Source organism: Semicossyphus pulcher, unplaced genomic scaffold (assembly GCF_022749685.1).
Source record: "Semicossyphus pulcher isolate SPU_LCO1_2020_fin unplaced genomic scaffold, fSemPul1.0.p SCAF_7, whole genome shotgun sequence".
In the NCBI taxonomy this organism is placed as follows: domain Eukaryota; kingdom Metazoa; phylum Chordata; class Actinopteri; order Labriformes; family Labridae; genus Semicossyphus; species Semicossyphus pulcher.
In genome coordinates, this window is record NW_027211748.1 from 26,991,715 (window position 1) to 27,007,684 (window position 15,970).

The window sequence follows — 15,970 nt, forward strand, 5'->3', positions numbered from 1 at the left end:
AAGACCCGTTACGAACAAGTGGATCACAAGAAAACGTTTTGTCTTTCGGTAACAATGCAGCACGCGGAAAAGGAAGTCAACACAGGAAGTTGTTTATCGCCTCCCGCCCGGCACGTTCACCAGTGTCCCCAGAGGCTACATCGTCTCAGACTATAGCCGATGGGATCTGAGATTACCCAAAACGTAACCACAGAAAACCTGAAAAATCCTGTTTGAAGTCACAACCTTCACTTGATAAAAGTTTTTTTTAAAGGGCTAGCGACTCCTTTATCACAAAATAAAGAGCTGACTCAGATTTTGTATTCAAACATGATACTATTATAATCACATTTTCATTAATATATACATAACGGAGTATAATAGAGTAATAATCTGAAGAATCAGATTACGACTAAAACATTGTTTCATATTACTCCCCATAGTTTTGTGCGCTTCAGCTTCTTTGCCACCATTTCAAAAAATCCTAACAGGAGAAATGCGTCTGAGCTTCGGTACATAGTATGTTAAGTTACATGTCAATTATAAAATACCTACTGGCCGGATTATTTAACAATCCATGAGGGATCTTTTTTAATCGTTTCATTCTCTGGACCCAGGATAGCAACCCCACACGTCATGTGACCGACACCGAGGTATCTGCAGGAAAACAACAACACAGACATTTCCTTTAGACTTGATTCACTCAAAAATGATTATGAACTTTTACAAGCTAAACTTAGTTTTTACTCTTCCCTCCATTTCTGTCGGTTCTGTAAAGTTGTGTAAAGCTTTTACCTTTCAGCCACTTCCACCAGGCTTTTGTGAGTGACAGCGAAGAGTCTGTCTCTGTGATTCTGCTTCATCTCATCTGTGACTCCAGTGAGGAAGCGACCCATTCCTGCAACACAAACACACCATGAACAATCTAAGAAACTCTTTACCTGCAGAAAAAGTAAAAACTATTCAACACAAAACATTACAAAAATACTGTCTGAAGAAACATCTCAGCTTAGTAACAAAGATGGAGACGAAACTTAAGATCTCTAAATACCTGAACTGGGGTACAATATCATTCTACAGTTTATTTAGTCCTTTATTCCATATCTATATATCAGTTGGAAGCTTAAAGAAGTTGCCAGTAATGTACCTAAAGATTTTATGTAAACTAAGGTAACTAAAGTGGAGTGATGCATCCTGGCAGCAGCTTTATTGACAGCTGAGTCTTACCTTTGTCTGCGGGGGCCACAGGTGAGTCTACAGCTGAGAAGACTGACAGTTTGGCTTCATCGATGTCCTGCTGAGTGAACTGTCCTGCCTTAGCCCAGTCCACACCTCTACGAAACGCAGACAGGGTCTGCACTGAGTTTGGATCCCTGAGAGACAGACGAGAATTAAATGAGGAACAGTCTGAAATTCGAATGAACGCTGTTTGTCAATTCTTATTAGGGCTGCAACTGTTGATTATTTTCTATAACAAATTGATCGATTGATTAAAAAATGCCCATCATAATGTCCTAAAGCATACTGTGGTGTCTTTTACTGCTTGTTTTGTTTTGCCCCCAAAATGTCCTAAACCCCCAAATATTTAGCTTAAAATATGAGACATATTAGAGTAATGAACAAAACATGTTTGCATTTGAGAAGCCAGATAATTCTGACAACAAATGGGCACAAAATAATTAATAAAATATCAAAACGGTTGCAGATTTCTTAAGGAAATGACCTAAAGTCTGACGTATACAAGGATTATTAAACCTTTAAAGCAAACTCTATTACTATAACAACATTTTTTTATTGTATTTCCACTTCCTGTGAAGCACCTGATGCATGCACCTTGCTCAAAGTAAAGCACTGTGAGCTGCATTTTTTGTATGAAAGGTGCAATCCAATTAAAATTAATCAAATCTAAATTTCCATGCAAAAGGTAATGTCTTCAACTGTGACAGGTGTGGTGTAGTGGCCTCCCACCTGTATGAGTAAAAGGAGAAAAGACCTCCTCCCATCCTGGCCCCGCCCCCGTAGGCTCCTCCCTTCTCCCGGATCTCTCCATGAAGAAATTTAGCCGTCATCATCCTCGCCAAGATGCACAAACTAAAATTAAAACAAGAAAGTGGTTATTAGACTAAAGATGTAGATGAAGTTACTACCACTTAAAAGTAATTTCAGAAAAGTCAAAACAATACAAAATGAAAACAATCTGTGACAAATTTGGCTTAAATATGGAATAAAGTTGATAAAAGATAATCATTCGGTGTCAAGCTATCATAGATGAGAACAGCCAAACGTCACTTCCTCGTTCGCCAGAACAACCACGCCCCCTTTTGGGTGAAAGCAAGCACTGTGTAAGTGCTGGTGGTGGATTAGAAATCACTTGCTGTACCATGCCTTTAAGCTTTTGTGTTGAATTTTGTGTCTCAAACAGTTAAAAAAAAAAATTGAAGATTTTCTTTACTTCCACGAAGGGCAAAGGAGGGTAAAAGAAGAGCTCTGTGGCTTCAGACTGCCTGCAGAGAGCATGAAAGTGGTATACTGTTGGACCTGCTGTTGTGTTCCCTACTGGTTTTTGAACCAACTGGTATCCCTTAACCAGTGATAGCTGCGTTTATAACAGCAGGAGCTGTAGTCTGCCTCTGTCACAAGATTCTTCACACATGCGCAAACGATTTTCATGCTGCATCTCATATAATATGCGGCAAAACATAAACTACTATACTAAGCACTATACATTATTCAAATAAATACTTTTTAACAGTGTCGATCCAACTCTAGTAACACAGTTTAAATACACACAGTGTACGTGATGTCAGTTTATGACACCTCCGCTCACAAGATGGGGACGTTCATCATTTATGATGAAGGCTGACCTGAGAGGACGCTCATGTACAGGTATAACTTTGATTGTTTTGAATGTCACGACGCCGATCGTTGATTGGAATATTCATAATATATGCGTTTGCCTGACTGGTCATTGGTTCTTAATAGTGTTAAAACTATACAGTATTCTTATTTTCAGTTTTTAAATCCTCAAAGACCCCAGGATTTCTGTTTACCACTACTCATATTAGAGGGACTGCTTTCACCCAAAAAGGCGTGGGGCTGCGACTTCTGGGCAAAGTACCCGGATGGGTTCCTCTCATCTGTTAATGTTTCTGCAGTGTACTGGTGTGGTTACCTGGCATAGTCCTGGTGGGAGAACGGTACTGTGCGAATACTCTCGCTGACGAAGTTGACAGGGAAGGGCATCTGGAAGAACGTTTTCATCGGACACGGCTGGAAATTCAGCTCCTGGAAAGAGAAGTAAAAACACACGGGGCTTAATCCTCATTAAGACTTTTATTTTCTGTTTGTGGTTACCATATTAAACCTAAGATGGCAGCAATATATAGAAAACAATCAAACATGAATACTGAACTTACTGAGATGAGTTTCCTACTCAGCCCGGATTCATCCAGAGGGTCTAACGGCCTCTTTAATGAAATAATACAAAGACAACAGAAAGGTCAAATAAATATGATGTTTTGGTTTGATCAACAAGCTGATATGACAGATATTCTGACTCATGTATTGTTCCAGTTTATTACTCACCTCAATAATATTAGTTCTGACGGGTTTGCGTTCCTTTCTATTTTCAGCGACGTCCTTCATGAAACTCTCCAGCTGTGCTGCTGTGTCAGACATTTTCTGTGGAGTTGTGTTGATCGCACACCTATATGGAAAACACGTAGTAGATTATGTAGCTTAATATTAAAACCATGTTGTTAAATTGCAGGAATTAAACAACATAAAATGCAGACTAATTTGCACAAATACAGTGCTCTTAAAAATGTATTAGGTATAAAATAAACCCACCTCATGTTGTCCGGGTTGAGAAGGTGCTTCTTGATCCTGGCTAGTGTTCGGATGACTTGGCTGATGTCGGACATCTCGGCTATCCTCTTCATAAACTTCACCTAATGTTCAAATTACACAAAACAGCTGTTTCAGACTCAGACACAACAGGTAAAAACAAAATGAAAAAAGCAGAAGTGTAGAAAAGACATGGTCTCTCATGTCATGGGTCTATTACTGGATTCTGGATTGCTGGATCTGAGGCAAGCCCGGCTGCTCTCGAGGAGTCACAGACCTTATTGCTGTACCTTATTTTATATCGCACTGTACCTGTTCCATCCCACCGAACGTTTCCTGAAGGTCTCCTGCTGGGGTCAGGTGACGGCCTGCGCGGGTCATAGCGTACATGTGGCCAGAGTAGGAGATCCCATTGGCCAACTCCTGTGCTGACATCATCACCAGCACTCTCAGGCGCTCCACCTCGTCCAAGTGAGGGCTGGAGGAAACAAATGCTTGATATAATGCTACAATTCTCAAGCTACATTTAAAACCAAAGCTGACTTTTCAGCCTCCTCTAATTACAGATCAAAGTCAACAACAGATATTTAGTAGGTGCTATAATCTGCAGGTGAAACGAGGACATACTTATTGAATACGTCGCTCCATAGCTGAAACATGTGAGGGAGGTTCCTTTCCAAGCAGGAGGAGGAGAGGAGGACACCCTGAAGCAGAGAGCACAGCAGTGTTAATTTTGTTAAAGGGCCAGTTCGCCGATTTTCCACCTCAGTCCTATCATGCTATCATGGGGAGCTAATGCCGTTATGGTAGAAAAAAAAATGTAATTTGGCTCTGTGCCTTTGGAGGACGCTATCCGCTTCTCCAATGGGCCCTGGAAAACCTCCGCCAGGCTTCGTAAAACGCGTCATCTGAGCTTGCTAAACTACACTTCCTCAATCTAGGACACCCGCCTCTGATGTCATGTGTCGTTCAAAATCGTCAGGTTTGAAATGTAGACAGCAGAACCGAAGATTTTTTAGACGATCCACCGGTATATTCTCATCGTATTTCAGATTCTGTACTGCTCTGAGCCATTGCCTGCAGCGATCAATGTCCTTGACTCGAAAAAGGTAGTATTTCACTCCAGCGTCTCTCGCTGGGCCGTTCCTTTCAGAGGGAGGGGTGCAATGCATGCTGGGAGTTGTAGGAATGTAGAATGGGCGAAACCACGAGCTGTTTGTACAACTTTCTCCACAGCTACGGCGCCAATTTCACATATTATTATGTGTAAACACCAGCTTAGACTGACAGTGGCTTTTTCCAGGGGCGAACTGCTCCTCTACGGAACATCAAGTAAACTAAATAAAGGAGTCTGTATTTTTATTTCAATTTGCAGGCTGTAGCAGCATCAGGGGGGAAGCAGACGGATTACCACGAGGCATCTGTAAAAAATGTTACGATGTATAAAAAGACCCAAAAGGAAGAAGACAAATTTCTATAGGCAAGTTATATAAACAGCATTAATACAGGAATTATTATATTATTATAATATTAATAATAATAGTTTTGTCAAAGCAGACAACAGGTTTATTTTTTACTTTAGAGGCACATTCAGAACACTACGCTGGCACTGACCTGCTCGTACATGTCCAGCTGGGTGGAGTCAGGGATGACCTGGGTGGAGACAGACATGCCCCCTGTCCTCAGCTCCTTCTGCTGGGCCTGTTGTCTGTAGTCCAGACCTCCACAGCCCATCCTAACACACAAACAGAAACACTAACAGTCCTTAAAATGTACTTGTGCAAGTTGTGAGCATCTAGTTTCAATATACAGACGGACAGATGAACTCACTTGGTGATTACACTGCAGAAGAGCGGGACATAAAGCCTGAGGTCCTCTGGTAGTGTGTTGAGACTACACACGGCTCTGAAGTAAACCAAGCCGTTGGTGGGCTGCTCACAGTACTGGACCGGGACGCCTCCTGCGGAGATCAGAGAAGAGCCTTTAAAGGTTTCTTTACTTGGGTGATTATACCATGCTGCAATGACTGTATAAATGTGATATGACCTGTAGTGGAATAAACATTTACTGTACCTGCAGTGCTGATTTGAACAGGAGTGAGGGGTATAGTGGGCTCAATGTCGGACACTTTGAGAGCAGGCAAACAGGAGGCGTCTTGGGTTTTGCTCTGAACAGCCAGCAGCTCCAGACCTTTACAAGAAAAAAAACACCACTGTGATATCCAACAGACACTTGATTGAGGAGTGCCTTTAATGTGTCTCACTTGTTTTTTACTGGTGATATCAAAAACGTAAGCCCCATTTACAACTCTACTCGATTCAACTCTTGTTTTAAACTGTTTTGGTTTACATTGGCAACAGTTTGAGATAAAAATAGAAAAAATGTCGGAGTATATATACAATAAAATAACAAAGACAAAGATTAAAGGCTGAGAAGTGGATCTATGGTGACATAGATCATACATAGAAATATCGAATCTATAGGCAGTGACGTGGATTTTAGGGACGGCAAGTGTTCTGGTTTCTTATGTACAGTAGAAGCTCAGTGCGCAGTTTAAAATAGGTGTCTGTGTGTGTGTGATGGCCACAGGCAGGAATGACTTCCTGTGGCGTTTTGTGAATAAGTCTTTCACTGAAGTGCTCCTGTGCCAGCACAACATGAAGCTGGTGGGAGACATTGTCCAAGACAATATGTAATCTTGGTCACTGTCTCCCACCCACCCCAGGATAGTACCTGGTACTCTTTTGGTATTGCCTTGGCTGAGGTTCGAAACAAACTGAGCCTATGCTTAAAGATGACGTGAGACCGCTGATTGGCAAGATCTAATTCCCTGAAGAAATTTCTTAAACATCTAAATATACAGTATAAAGGTCTGTTTGCTACAGACAGTACTCTGTAATGTCCCTGGGTTAAGGGCATTACAATTGTTCTTACCTTTCTCATAGATGTCTTTTCTGTCGCTGTCAGACAAAGCCTGGATCTTGTTCTGGAGTTTCTCCTCCTCAGCTTTGGCCTGTTTGTCTAAGTAGGTCTCATCAGGGCTCATGGACAGGGTCAGTCTGTGTGTGTTCTCCTGCAGAGGTTGGTAATGGGATTTGAAGGACAGTGAAGCATAAATAACAAAATTCAACCAGACTTGAATTAACAGTGACATTACGGATCTGTGCTGCTGTCATGAACGTGGGAAAGTCACTAAAAACCTCATCTCTATTTGAAGATTCTACATAGTAGAAAAAGCAGGCGGAACTAATCCACCGTAATGCCACCCCGGCTCCCATCAGCGTGATCTGACGACGATTTAGCTTCTTATTAATCTCAATAAACAGACATCTGCATGCTAACAGCTAACAATATGTTCTAGATCTAAATTTCAACTTGAGATGAATTCCCTTTACGCGGTGTCACGAAAGCTGCTCAGCGCTCAGATTTCCCGGCTTCCTCGAACGCATCAGATCGATTCGACCTCCGTTCAACAGACGAGCATTTTAAAACTTTTCTTCTCCTTTTGAGGACAGACCTGACAATGCTAGAATTTTTACTTCTTACAAATCCGCATCATGATGTTGAAATTTGGGCAAAGGTAAGACCCGTTAATAACAAGTCATTCACAAGAAGACGGTTTCTCTTTCTTTAACAATGCAGCACGCGGAAAAGGAACTCGTCGAAGGGAAGTCGTTTATCGCTTACCGCCCGGCACGTTCACCGGCATCCCCAGAGGCTACATCGTCTCAGACTATAGACGATGGGATCCGAGATTGATAAAAACCCAACCCGCTCCAGAGCTACTGAAGGTGCACCTGTTCACCAGATAAACCTTCAAAATAAGATCTTAATTTAAACCAGAAGCAGCTGCACATCGATCTATTCAAAGCAAGCAGACTCCCCTGACAAAAAAGGGTCATTTTAACTTTCAGAAATGGGTAATTTTTCTGTATTAAATCAAAGAGAATTGATTTAGATGCATTAAATTGTCCAACATTTTAGTTTGGCAACTTCATTTCAAGTACATGCTTTCTTACGATTTAAGAGCCCCCCTCATACTCTACAGACTGCTGCATGTTGCCCCTTTTTTCACTCCTTCAATTATCTAAACTGGAGACACACAAACACACACGTTTGAAAATAGGACTCGCTTCATTCACCTTAAAGTAGTGCTTGACTTTGTCCTGAAGAAAACGAGGGTTTTCCTTCAGGGTCTGTTTGAACTTGGCGACGCTGTCGTTGATTTGCAGCAGCTCCACCGGGTCGCCATCGTGGTTCCACGATGATGCAATGTACTAGAAACACAAAAAGAAGTGTGAGGTAAAGGATATTGAAAACTAGAACATTTAAAACAGCACAATCTGTTTTTTTCTACCTTGTTCTATTGCACAGAAGAATCCTCAGCATGATTTATACTAAACATTGTCCTTTTTCATTAATCAAGGATTTTGAACAATGACAGCAGATTAATGCACAGAAAACATAAGCTGACCTTGTTCTATCATCCTTATTATTGCTCACATACCTCCCACATGGAGGTTTATAAATAAATGTAGCGTCCTTGTGTCTGAGGAAACAAAGTGAAGGTTACAGATAAACAGCGGTGAACTCACCGAGGCCAGAGAGAGGCCGAAGTTAGTGGACTGGTGCTTCATCTGGATCTCAATCTTATGGAGGAGAGCCTCGATTCTTTCCTCCTCAAAGCCGTTCCTGTCAATGACGAAAAGGAGTAAATACACAAGTTTGTTCCTGGTTGCTAATTACAAAGAAACTCTTAATCAGAATACATGTCTCATATTAGATTACTGTATTGTTGTAGTCTGTGAGAACCCTGGATTACAATGCGTAGAGTGTATTTATAGTAGAAATGTTCTGTAGTTTCTGCCTCCAAAAGTCACTTGATCAATTTTATTAAAACAGAATCGAAGCCTTTGATTTTCAGGAGGTGAAAAATGGACAGAATGATGAAACTTAAGATAAAAATTGAGTCAACTGAAAAATTCAGAATGCAGTGGAACTTTCCAAATGGTGAAATCAATTAATACAAATGAGTGTTTTCCCTTAGAAAATAAATGCTTTATCAAACAAAAACTATTTTCTCTTCAGAATCAGAATCTGAAATACTTTATTAATCCCAGGGGGGAAATTCATACAGTTGCTCTGCCACAGAAAAGCATAGATAAATAGGAATAGAAATTAAGTAACAGAGGTAAGAAAAATGTCAAATATGTACAAAAAGAAGACGACAAAATAAAGAAAAAAATAAGGAAAACGAACAAGAGCAACTGTAACAGGCTGCACGCAGTCAGCGCATTTTAAAAGGTGCTACACCTCAACAGACCACCACAAAAATATACCAGTGCAAACAGGGATGAGATAAATGATGGAGAGCTTTAATCCTTACAGAAACATGTCTGTTTTATTGAAATATAAAAAAACAAGTGTGAAAAAGTGAGATTTGACTGTCAAGGACCTTCAATTCTAATCCTGAGAAATTAAATAAAAACAACTACACCCAACAAGACTTACTCTATGATGTCGTTGATGGTTTGGCTGATGATTTCCTTCACCCGCTCTGTGTCCTCCTCAGCCATCCCCTGCAGTCCTATACTGAACGATGCCTCTTTGGTGCTGCCATCATACCTGTGAAAAACAGGACACGTCAACACACTCTGAAAAAATACACGAATGTCATGGATGCTTAATAAAGCTTTCTTAAAGACAAATGCTCAAAGATGACCCCCCCCCCCCTGCATCACAGCTGCGCAAACGGTTGGCACAAGACTTTGTTGACACAGCATAATTATGTCAAACAACCTGCAATAAAGTTATTTGTTTAAGGAGGCATATACTTTGTATATATTTGCATTTATTTTGCATCAATGATTATGCAAAAGTCCTCCAAAAGCTAAGACAAAAAAGGTCCAGCTCAAAAACTCTAAACCGTCTAAAATGAGTTCAGCTATTGGTCTCAAAAATCCCATGTCCGTCTTGCTCTGATAAAATCAAACTTTAACTGACCCCAGCTTAGTGTAATTCCTGTTTGCTGTCGTTATCTAACAGCCCATGTACACACCCTACGACAGACGAGAAGTCGGTTCCTATCTTGGGTTCAATCAGAGCTTTGTAGAAGGGAGAGTTTGGTCCGGAGATCATTAGAGACGACATCAGGCTGAGAGTGAATCCTTCAAACGTGTCGGTGATGCTGCACAGAGAAGCCAGAACAGGAGATCAAACGTTACTAAATTACAGGAGACGCTCAAAGCTTCACTTTTAAAAGAGAATAGTTGTACCAGGACTTGAAAAACTGTCAACATCATTAACAAGCCACTGTAAATAAGGAGGAGGATGCAGTACTTGTGGCTTCACAGTCGTATAAATGCCATCATCCCACGGCAGGAAACATAAAGAGAATATGTGATCTTACTCTCCCAGCAGGTAGCTCACACACAGCGTGTTCTGCCGGGCTGGATCAGGAGCCAGAGCGTCAGGGCTGCAGGTCACATGGTCCTCTCTCTGTGGAAACCATTGACATTTACAGTGAGAGCAGAGTGATGAGTCAATGCATGTCAATTTCTAAAAATGCAAGTTCTAATTAAGTACACAATTAGGTTTAAAGTGTCAGAATCTGCAAAACTAGTCAACAATTTACAACAATAGTTACAATCCTAACAGCCGTCAAACTCAAATGTTTCCTCTAATCTTTAACTCCTGTTCAACCTGAGATGTGAGAACATGAGAAATATGTCTGAATTATTAAACTTACAGGGCTGCTCCAGTGCGGCTGAGAGGGGACCTCAGTGTTCGGGTTGATGCGTTCAAACTTGGACAGAGCTTCCTCTTCAATCTGCTTCAGATGCTGCTCCAAAGGCAAATCTCCATAAGTGAAAAACCTGAACAACGTAATAAAGGAACGCTCAGATGTGGGTGTGTTTGTGTTATTCAATTAAAAACCAGCTCCAGTCATGTTTTAAGACATGTAAATGTTCTGCTTGAAATAATAAATTGTGTCTGATATGTTTTATCTGGACTCTAAATTGCTCATAAGTTTGGGGGTGAGCATGAAAGGTTATCTGTCTCTATAGCTGTTTTCCCAATGGTCAAAAAACCCGCTAACACCCAGCTTTTTTGCTTAGTGGGAAAGGTTACAATCGGCATTCAGACCCGGGTCAAATGACTCTGCAGTAGACCTGGGTAATTATCGCCTCGGCTCCGATCAGCATTGATGGGAACACAAAACCCCGGTCGACACGCTAATCTCCGCCCCTTTTCCGGGGCGATGCTGCTGCCGCCCGTCTCCGTCCGAGCAGCGCTCGTACATCGTTCCATTTGTCCGCGCCGAGTTTATTAAATACACTGAATGAGTAATACATAAAATAAAGACCTAACCGCTGTAACATCTTCACTGGCCTCCATGCTGCTTACCAAAGAGTATAATGGAAGTTCTTTGTGCATACTATTGTTGACTAACCCTGTCTCCGACACGTGTGTGACGTCAGACGGTGACGCAGCAGAAAAGAGACCGAAAGGAGTATACTGCACTGTTATTGGGAAAAGAGACAATCGGCATTTATTAGCGGGTCTTTCCGGGTTTGAATAACCTGCATCAAGGTTAGTAATTAGTAGTAGTAACGTTAACGTTAGCAGTCAGTAGTGAGTTTGCAAAAATTACGATGACGGTTACAGCTGGCTCGTGCATCGCCGAAGTGGTTGCCATAGGTTACACATAATGATATGCATAGCGTCACCCCGTCCTTTAACAGGATTGGCTCCTTTGCTTTTAAACTGCAGTGTACCAAGGACAGGCTGAACAACACGTTTTCAGATTGGCAGGTTTGAGACGTCACAAAGCTGACAGGCCCAGCCATGGAGATGACTGCTGATGTTCTCCCTGATATGTCTTGTAGTACATGAAGAACACCACATGGAGATGTTTACAAGGTTAAACACTTGATTTTCACTGGAGGGGGGCTTTAAATGTAGTTTGAGAGAACTTGGAACTACATAACTGAATGTAACAGTGTAACACTGTAACAGTGTGACTGTAAGAACTCAGAATAGATAAGTCACATTTTTTCTTTAGCCTTGGGTCATTAATTTATGCAACTACCCTTTTTGTTTCTTTTTAAAGGATGATAATAACTCTCACACATTATACCAATGAATGAAGTGGAGAATGAGGTTTCTTCACAACAACAAATACCAGAATGACTGAGCTGTCTTAATAAATGTCCTGCTCTTTTCAAGGCTCTTTAAGTGCACGTCCATCTACCTGGCGTTGCTGGGGTGGTAATGCGTGGCGTGGAACTGTTTGAGTTGCTCCCAGGTAAGGTCGGGGATGGCCAGAGGCTCTCCTCCTGACACCACAGAGTAGGTGTGGTCTGGATACAGCTTGTTCTGGAGGTGCTGGGCGTACACACGCTCATTGTCTGACTGTAGAAATACACACAAACAATACCGTTATAACAACTTAAATTCCTATACATTTTCTGACAATATTAAAATAGTCTAAATTCGCTAGGAGTTTATTATGTATTTCCTCTAAACTACACACACACTGAACCTGGGTTGGGTGGTATATTACATATTAGCCAGGATATATCCTTTTAATTTACCATATAATTCTAATTATGGACTTGTGCGTATAATTGAATTAAATGGACTTCTCTTCACTGACAGTGGGATCCGACAAGATGTGATCCCCAAAGTAACTTCTCATCCGAACACAACAGGTTTTAAATAATCACTTGTTTTGTCTTCATCCAAACAAACACATAAGTTTGTTAAGTGAAACCCCCCCCTCTCCCAGTCCTCATCAGTCACAATTCATGTCATGCCCAAAATTGCATCTGTACGTAGCTATTAAAGCTCACATCCGTACACGTCCCGACACACCTCTATCCATAATGACTTTCATTCATTCAATTGACATTAAATGGAAGGCGCTGGAAGGAAAGGTGTCTTTAATGTAACTTAAACTTTAACGACTTTAACGACTGACTGAAAAACCCAGACTGGACTAACTGGACTTGTGACCGATGTGTGAGCATTAACTTTTTCCTTTTTCAAACTACGCATTGAATTGCAATGTTGTTTTTCGTATAAAATGAAGTGAAATGAACCGACATGTACGTGCACTGAACTGGTTAAACTGTGCTGCATTATTGTTTGCTAAAGGTGAAAGAGAAATCACGGACTGAACTTTCAGACTTCCAGAAGGAACGCTTTTCTTTTGTGTTTGAATCAGAATCAGAAATACTTATTTATCCCCGGGGGGAAACTCAGGCGTTACAGTTGCTCTGACACAAAGAGAAGCATGAAGAACTATAGGAAATATAAAAAGAAGTAAGAAATATCAAGTATGTGTATTTATATAATAAGCGGGAAAAACACATTTTTGTAATAAATGTTTTATAAACCATAAAACTCCCAAACAGGACCCATTAGGTGTTTGTAGGTGGGTTATCTGAAACTCCTTAAAAAAAACATTTTGAACTTGTAAAGTACATGCATGATTATGAAAAACATGACGTGTAAAGTGTTGACTTACAAAAGCCCCTTTCATTTCATTGAACACCACTCCTTTAAACACCAGAGGGGAGTTGGGATCTGTCGGGTTATCATTCTCCAGCCTCCAGCCCTCCTGCCTGGAAAATCAAGACAAACAAAATCAAACTAGGTAATGATGATGATTCTATCAGTGTGGTTGTTACAGATCTGCCAAGTGATCTGCAAATTCTTGGTTTGTTTTAGCCGACCTTGGACGCAAAGTTAAAGCATACTATTAGCATAATGTATAACTGTGACGCAACGATCAAAACTCACCAGAAATCCTGCTCTCGTAAACAAGGGAAGAAAACGGCATCAAGGTAGACAGACAGAAGATTCTGGAAGTCCTTCCCATTTTGGGTTGAGAATGGATACATGGTGTAGTCACTGGCTGTTCACAAGGAGGCAAGCACATATACAAACAAATAATGAGAGTGGATCTTTATTTAATTCATCAGGTATTCTGGATAGGTCCTATTCTGGTGCTTGTATATAATCCCTCTCATTGGCACTGTTTACATTCTAATAATACATTTACAAAGACCTGCAAAAAAAACACAGTAATGCAACAACAACTGACACACTCTCCCATCTTTTTGCTCACTTGAAGCTTATAGATCCAAGGAATTTCGTTGTACCTGTGAAAGCGTTCATGAAGGTGGAGAGGGACCTGTTGAGCATCTTGAAGAAAGGGTCTCTGCAGGGATACTTCTCAGATCCACACAGCACTGTGTGCTCCAGGATGTGAGGCACCCCTGTGCTGTCCATGGGGGTCGTTCTGAGCTGGACACTAGAAAACAGGAACAAGCATTAAGAAGCATTTGATTTCTCTTTTTCTACAAGGATACTTATTACAGTCAAAACCTCTGTCAAACATAAACATTTAAAGGGTAGCACTGCTAAAATACATTTCAACCAACCTAAAGAGGTTATTGGAGTCATCTCTGGCTGCATGGAGGTACTGAGCTCCAGTTTTATCATGGGTCAACTTCACTGCTGTGAGAAACAAGTCAGGGACCGGGACAACCTGGGAAAAACACAATTAGCAACCACAATTACTATTTGTTTAAAGCAGTAAACACTCTTAATAATGCTCAAGGTTACAGCCAGTGAATTAACCCTTGCATGTGGTGCAAGATGTCCAATTGTTATGAGACATTCAGCCATAAAACAATGCTAAATTGACAGCATATCCTTTTTATTACATTACTTTGAAAGCTATAAGTTGAGCTGCTCATTAAGCTTATCCTTAGACGTTAGCTAAACTGTTACAGCGGTAACAATCAAATTAACTGAAGTGTAAGTGTTCAATTTCACGTACCTCTCTGACTGTGAAGCCATGTATTTTCTGTCCTGGTTGGTACTGAGAGGCCCTCTCTATTGCTGAAGTGCTCTGGAGACGCCATGTATTCCTCTGTCCATTTAAACTGGGAGAAAAAAATTACAGTGGTACAAAGGTACAAATCTTTGCATAAACAACTGCAGGCTTTATACATCCATATTTTATAATGTTGACCATCTTAGGTGCTGGCTGACACACATTCTCACAGAAGGATACAGCTGGTTCCCTCATAAACACAAATGATAAAGGCTTTAATTACAAGTTGTTCAAAACATATTGTAGCCACACAATATCCATTCAACACAGTGTCTATATTAGGACAGTAGGTTAAAGGAAAATTGAAACAGGAATAAAAAAACCCAATAACAATTGGAGAAGACCCTTGTGTGGGTATTTTTCATGTTAAACAGTAGCAGACAATGACCTGATGAGTATTTTTTTCTTGCAGTTACAGCTTGCAGGTGTAGGTGTAAGAGCAAATGCAAATATATACATCACTAATCACTACTGAAATGATTCAGGTAAGGGAGTCATATAGCAGCACGCTGTAAGCTACGGACACCTAAGGCAACCTATTCATTCATTTACCTTGCTATGATACCTGAAACAATACCGCTAGCTATTAACAACTTGCTATTGAAACAGTCGTAACAATATAACTTTAAAGACATGCATTCTCGTGTTTGGTTACATCAGCTGTTACATCAGTTTAACTGTACAAGTCAAAGCACCTTTTCATCTCTCATAACACAGCATCTAGCCACATTTTCACATTCAGTGCATTTTGTCGCGTTACAAAGTCAACAGCACACACAAAAAAACTCATTCAATGAGTTAGCAATATGCAAGTTGTGTTCAAGTTGACATGCTGTACCGTTAGCCGACTTACCTCACATATCGAAGTTTCTGGAGCAACGCCTTCGTTTGCCGAAACATGGCTCTGGCAGTTGCTTAAATATTTAAGTACGTCTATCCCCAGTATGTTCGGCTATAAAAACACACAGTTTTAATCCAATGTTGTCAGTAACTTGTCATTATCGAGTTTCAGTATCACAGGTCGGCGTCCTCTCATGCCGTATGTAATACTGTTGACACGTTGGGTGAGTAGCGCACATAAAAATGGCTGCTACACCTGCGCTAATCGTAGATCTGACAGGTATATTCTGTGTACTTAAACCCATCCTTCTGTATTACAGCTCTCCAAATACGTGTTCCGCAAATTTTGACACTCACGCGCTGACCTCTCACATAGTAACATTCTTGATTCTCATT

General features: G+C 40.8%; 1 protein-coding gene across 1 annotated transcript; it reads right to left on the reverse strand.

Moving 5' to 3' along the window:
• Nucleotides 1–331: 331 nt before the first annotated feature.
• On the reverse strand, nucleotides 332–15,765 carry pitrm1 (pitrilysin metallopeptidase 1). The gene is made up of 27 exons (XM_069684847.1): nucleotides 15,588–15,765; nucleotides 14,678–14,783; nucleotides 14,277–14,383; nucleotides 13,995–14,146; nucleotides 13,633–13,747; nucleotides 13,358–13,454; nucleotides 12,080–12,240; nucleotides 10,574–10,700; nucleotides 10,235–10,323; nucleotides 9,884–10,012; nucleotides 9,337–9,450; nucleotides 8,421–8,517; nucleotides 7,968–8,102; nucleotides 6,760–6,898; nucleotides 5,899–6,015; nucleotides 5,656–5,785; nucleotides 5,440–5,560; nucleotides 4,453–4,529; nucleotides 4,138–4,303; nucleotides 3,829–3,929; nucleotides 3,565–3,685; nucleotides 3,396–3,446; nucleotides 3,152–3,264; nucleotides 1,948–2,070; nucleotides 1,207–1,352; nucleotides 775–877; nucleotides 332–636 (listed from the first exon to the last, which is right to left on the reverse strand). The coding sequence occupies exons 1-27, from the start codon at nucleotides 15,632–15,634 to the stop codon at nucleotides 543–545; spliced, it is 3,078 nt and encodes a 1,025-aa protein (XP_069540948.1). The 5' UTR covers nucleotides 15,635–15,765; the 3' UTR covers nucleotides 332–542.
• Nucleotides 15,766–15,970: the final 205 nt, after the last annotated feature.

Excerpts from the sequence above, each read along its gene's own strand:
- pitrm1 (XM_069684847.1), bottom strand. The coding sequence starts at position 15,634 with ATGTTTCGGCAAACGAAGGCGTTGCTCCAGAAACTTCGATATGTGAG. Across the intron at positions 12,241-13,357 it reads ATGAAATGAAAGGGGCTTTT|TCAGACAATGAGCGTGTGTA; the intron begins GTAAGTCAACAC and ends GTATTTCTACAG. Across the intron at positions 3,930-4,137 it reads CGTTCGGTGGGATGGAACAG|GTGAAGTTTATGAAGAGGAT; the intron begins GTACAGTGCGAT and ends TTTGAACATTAG.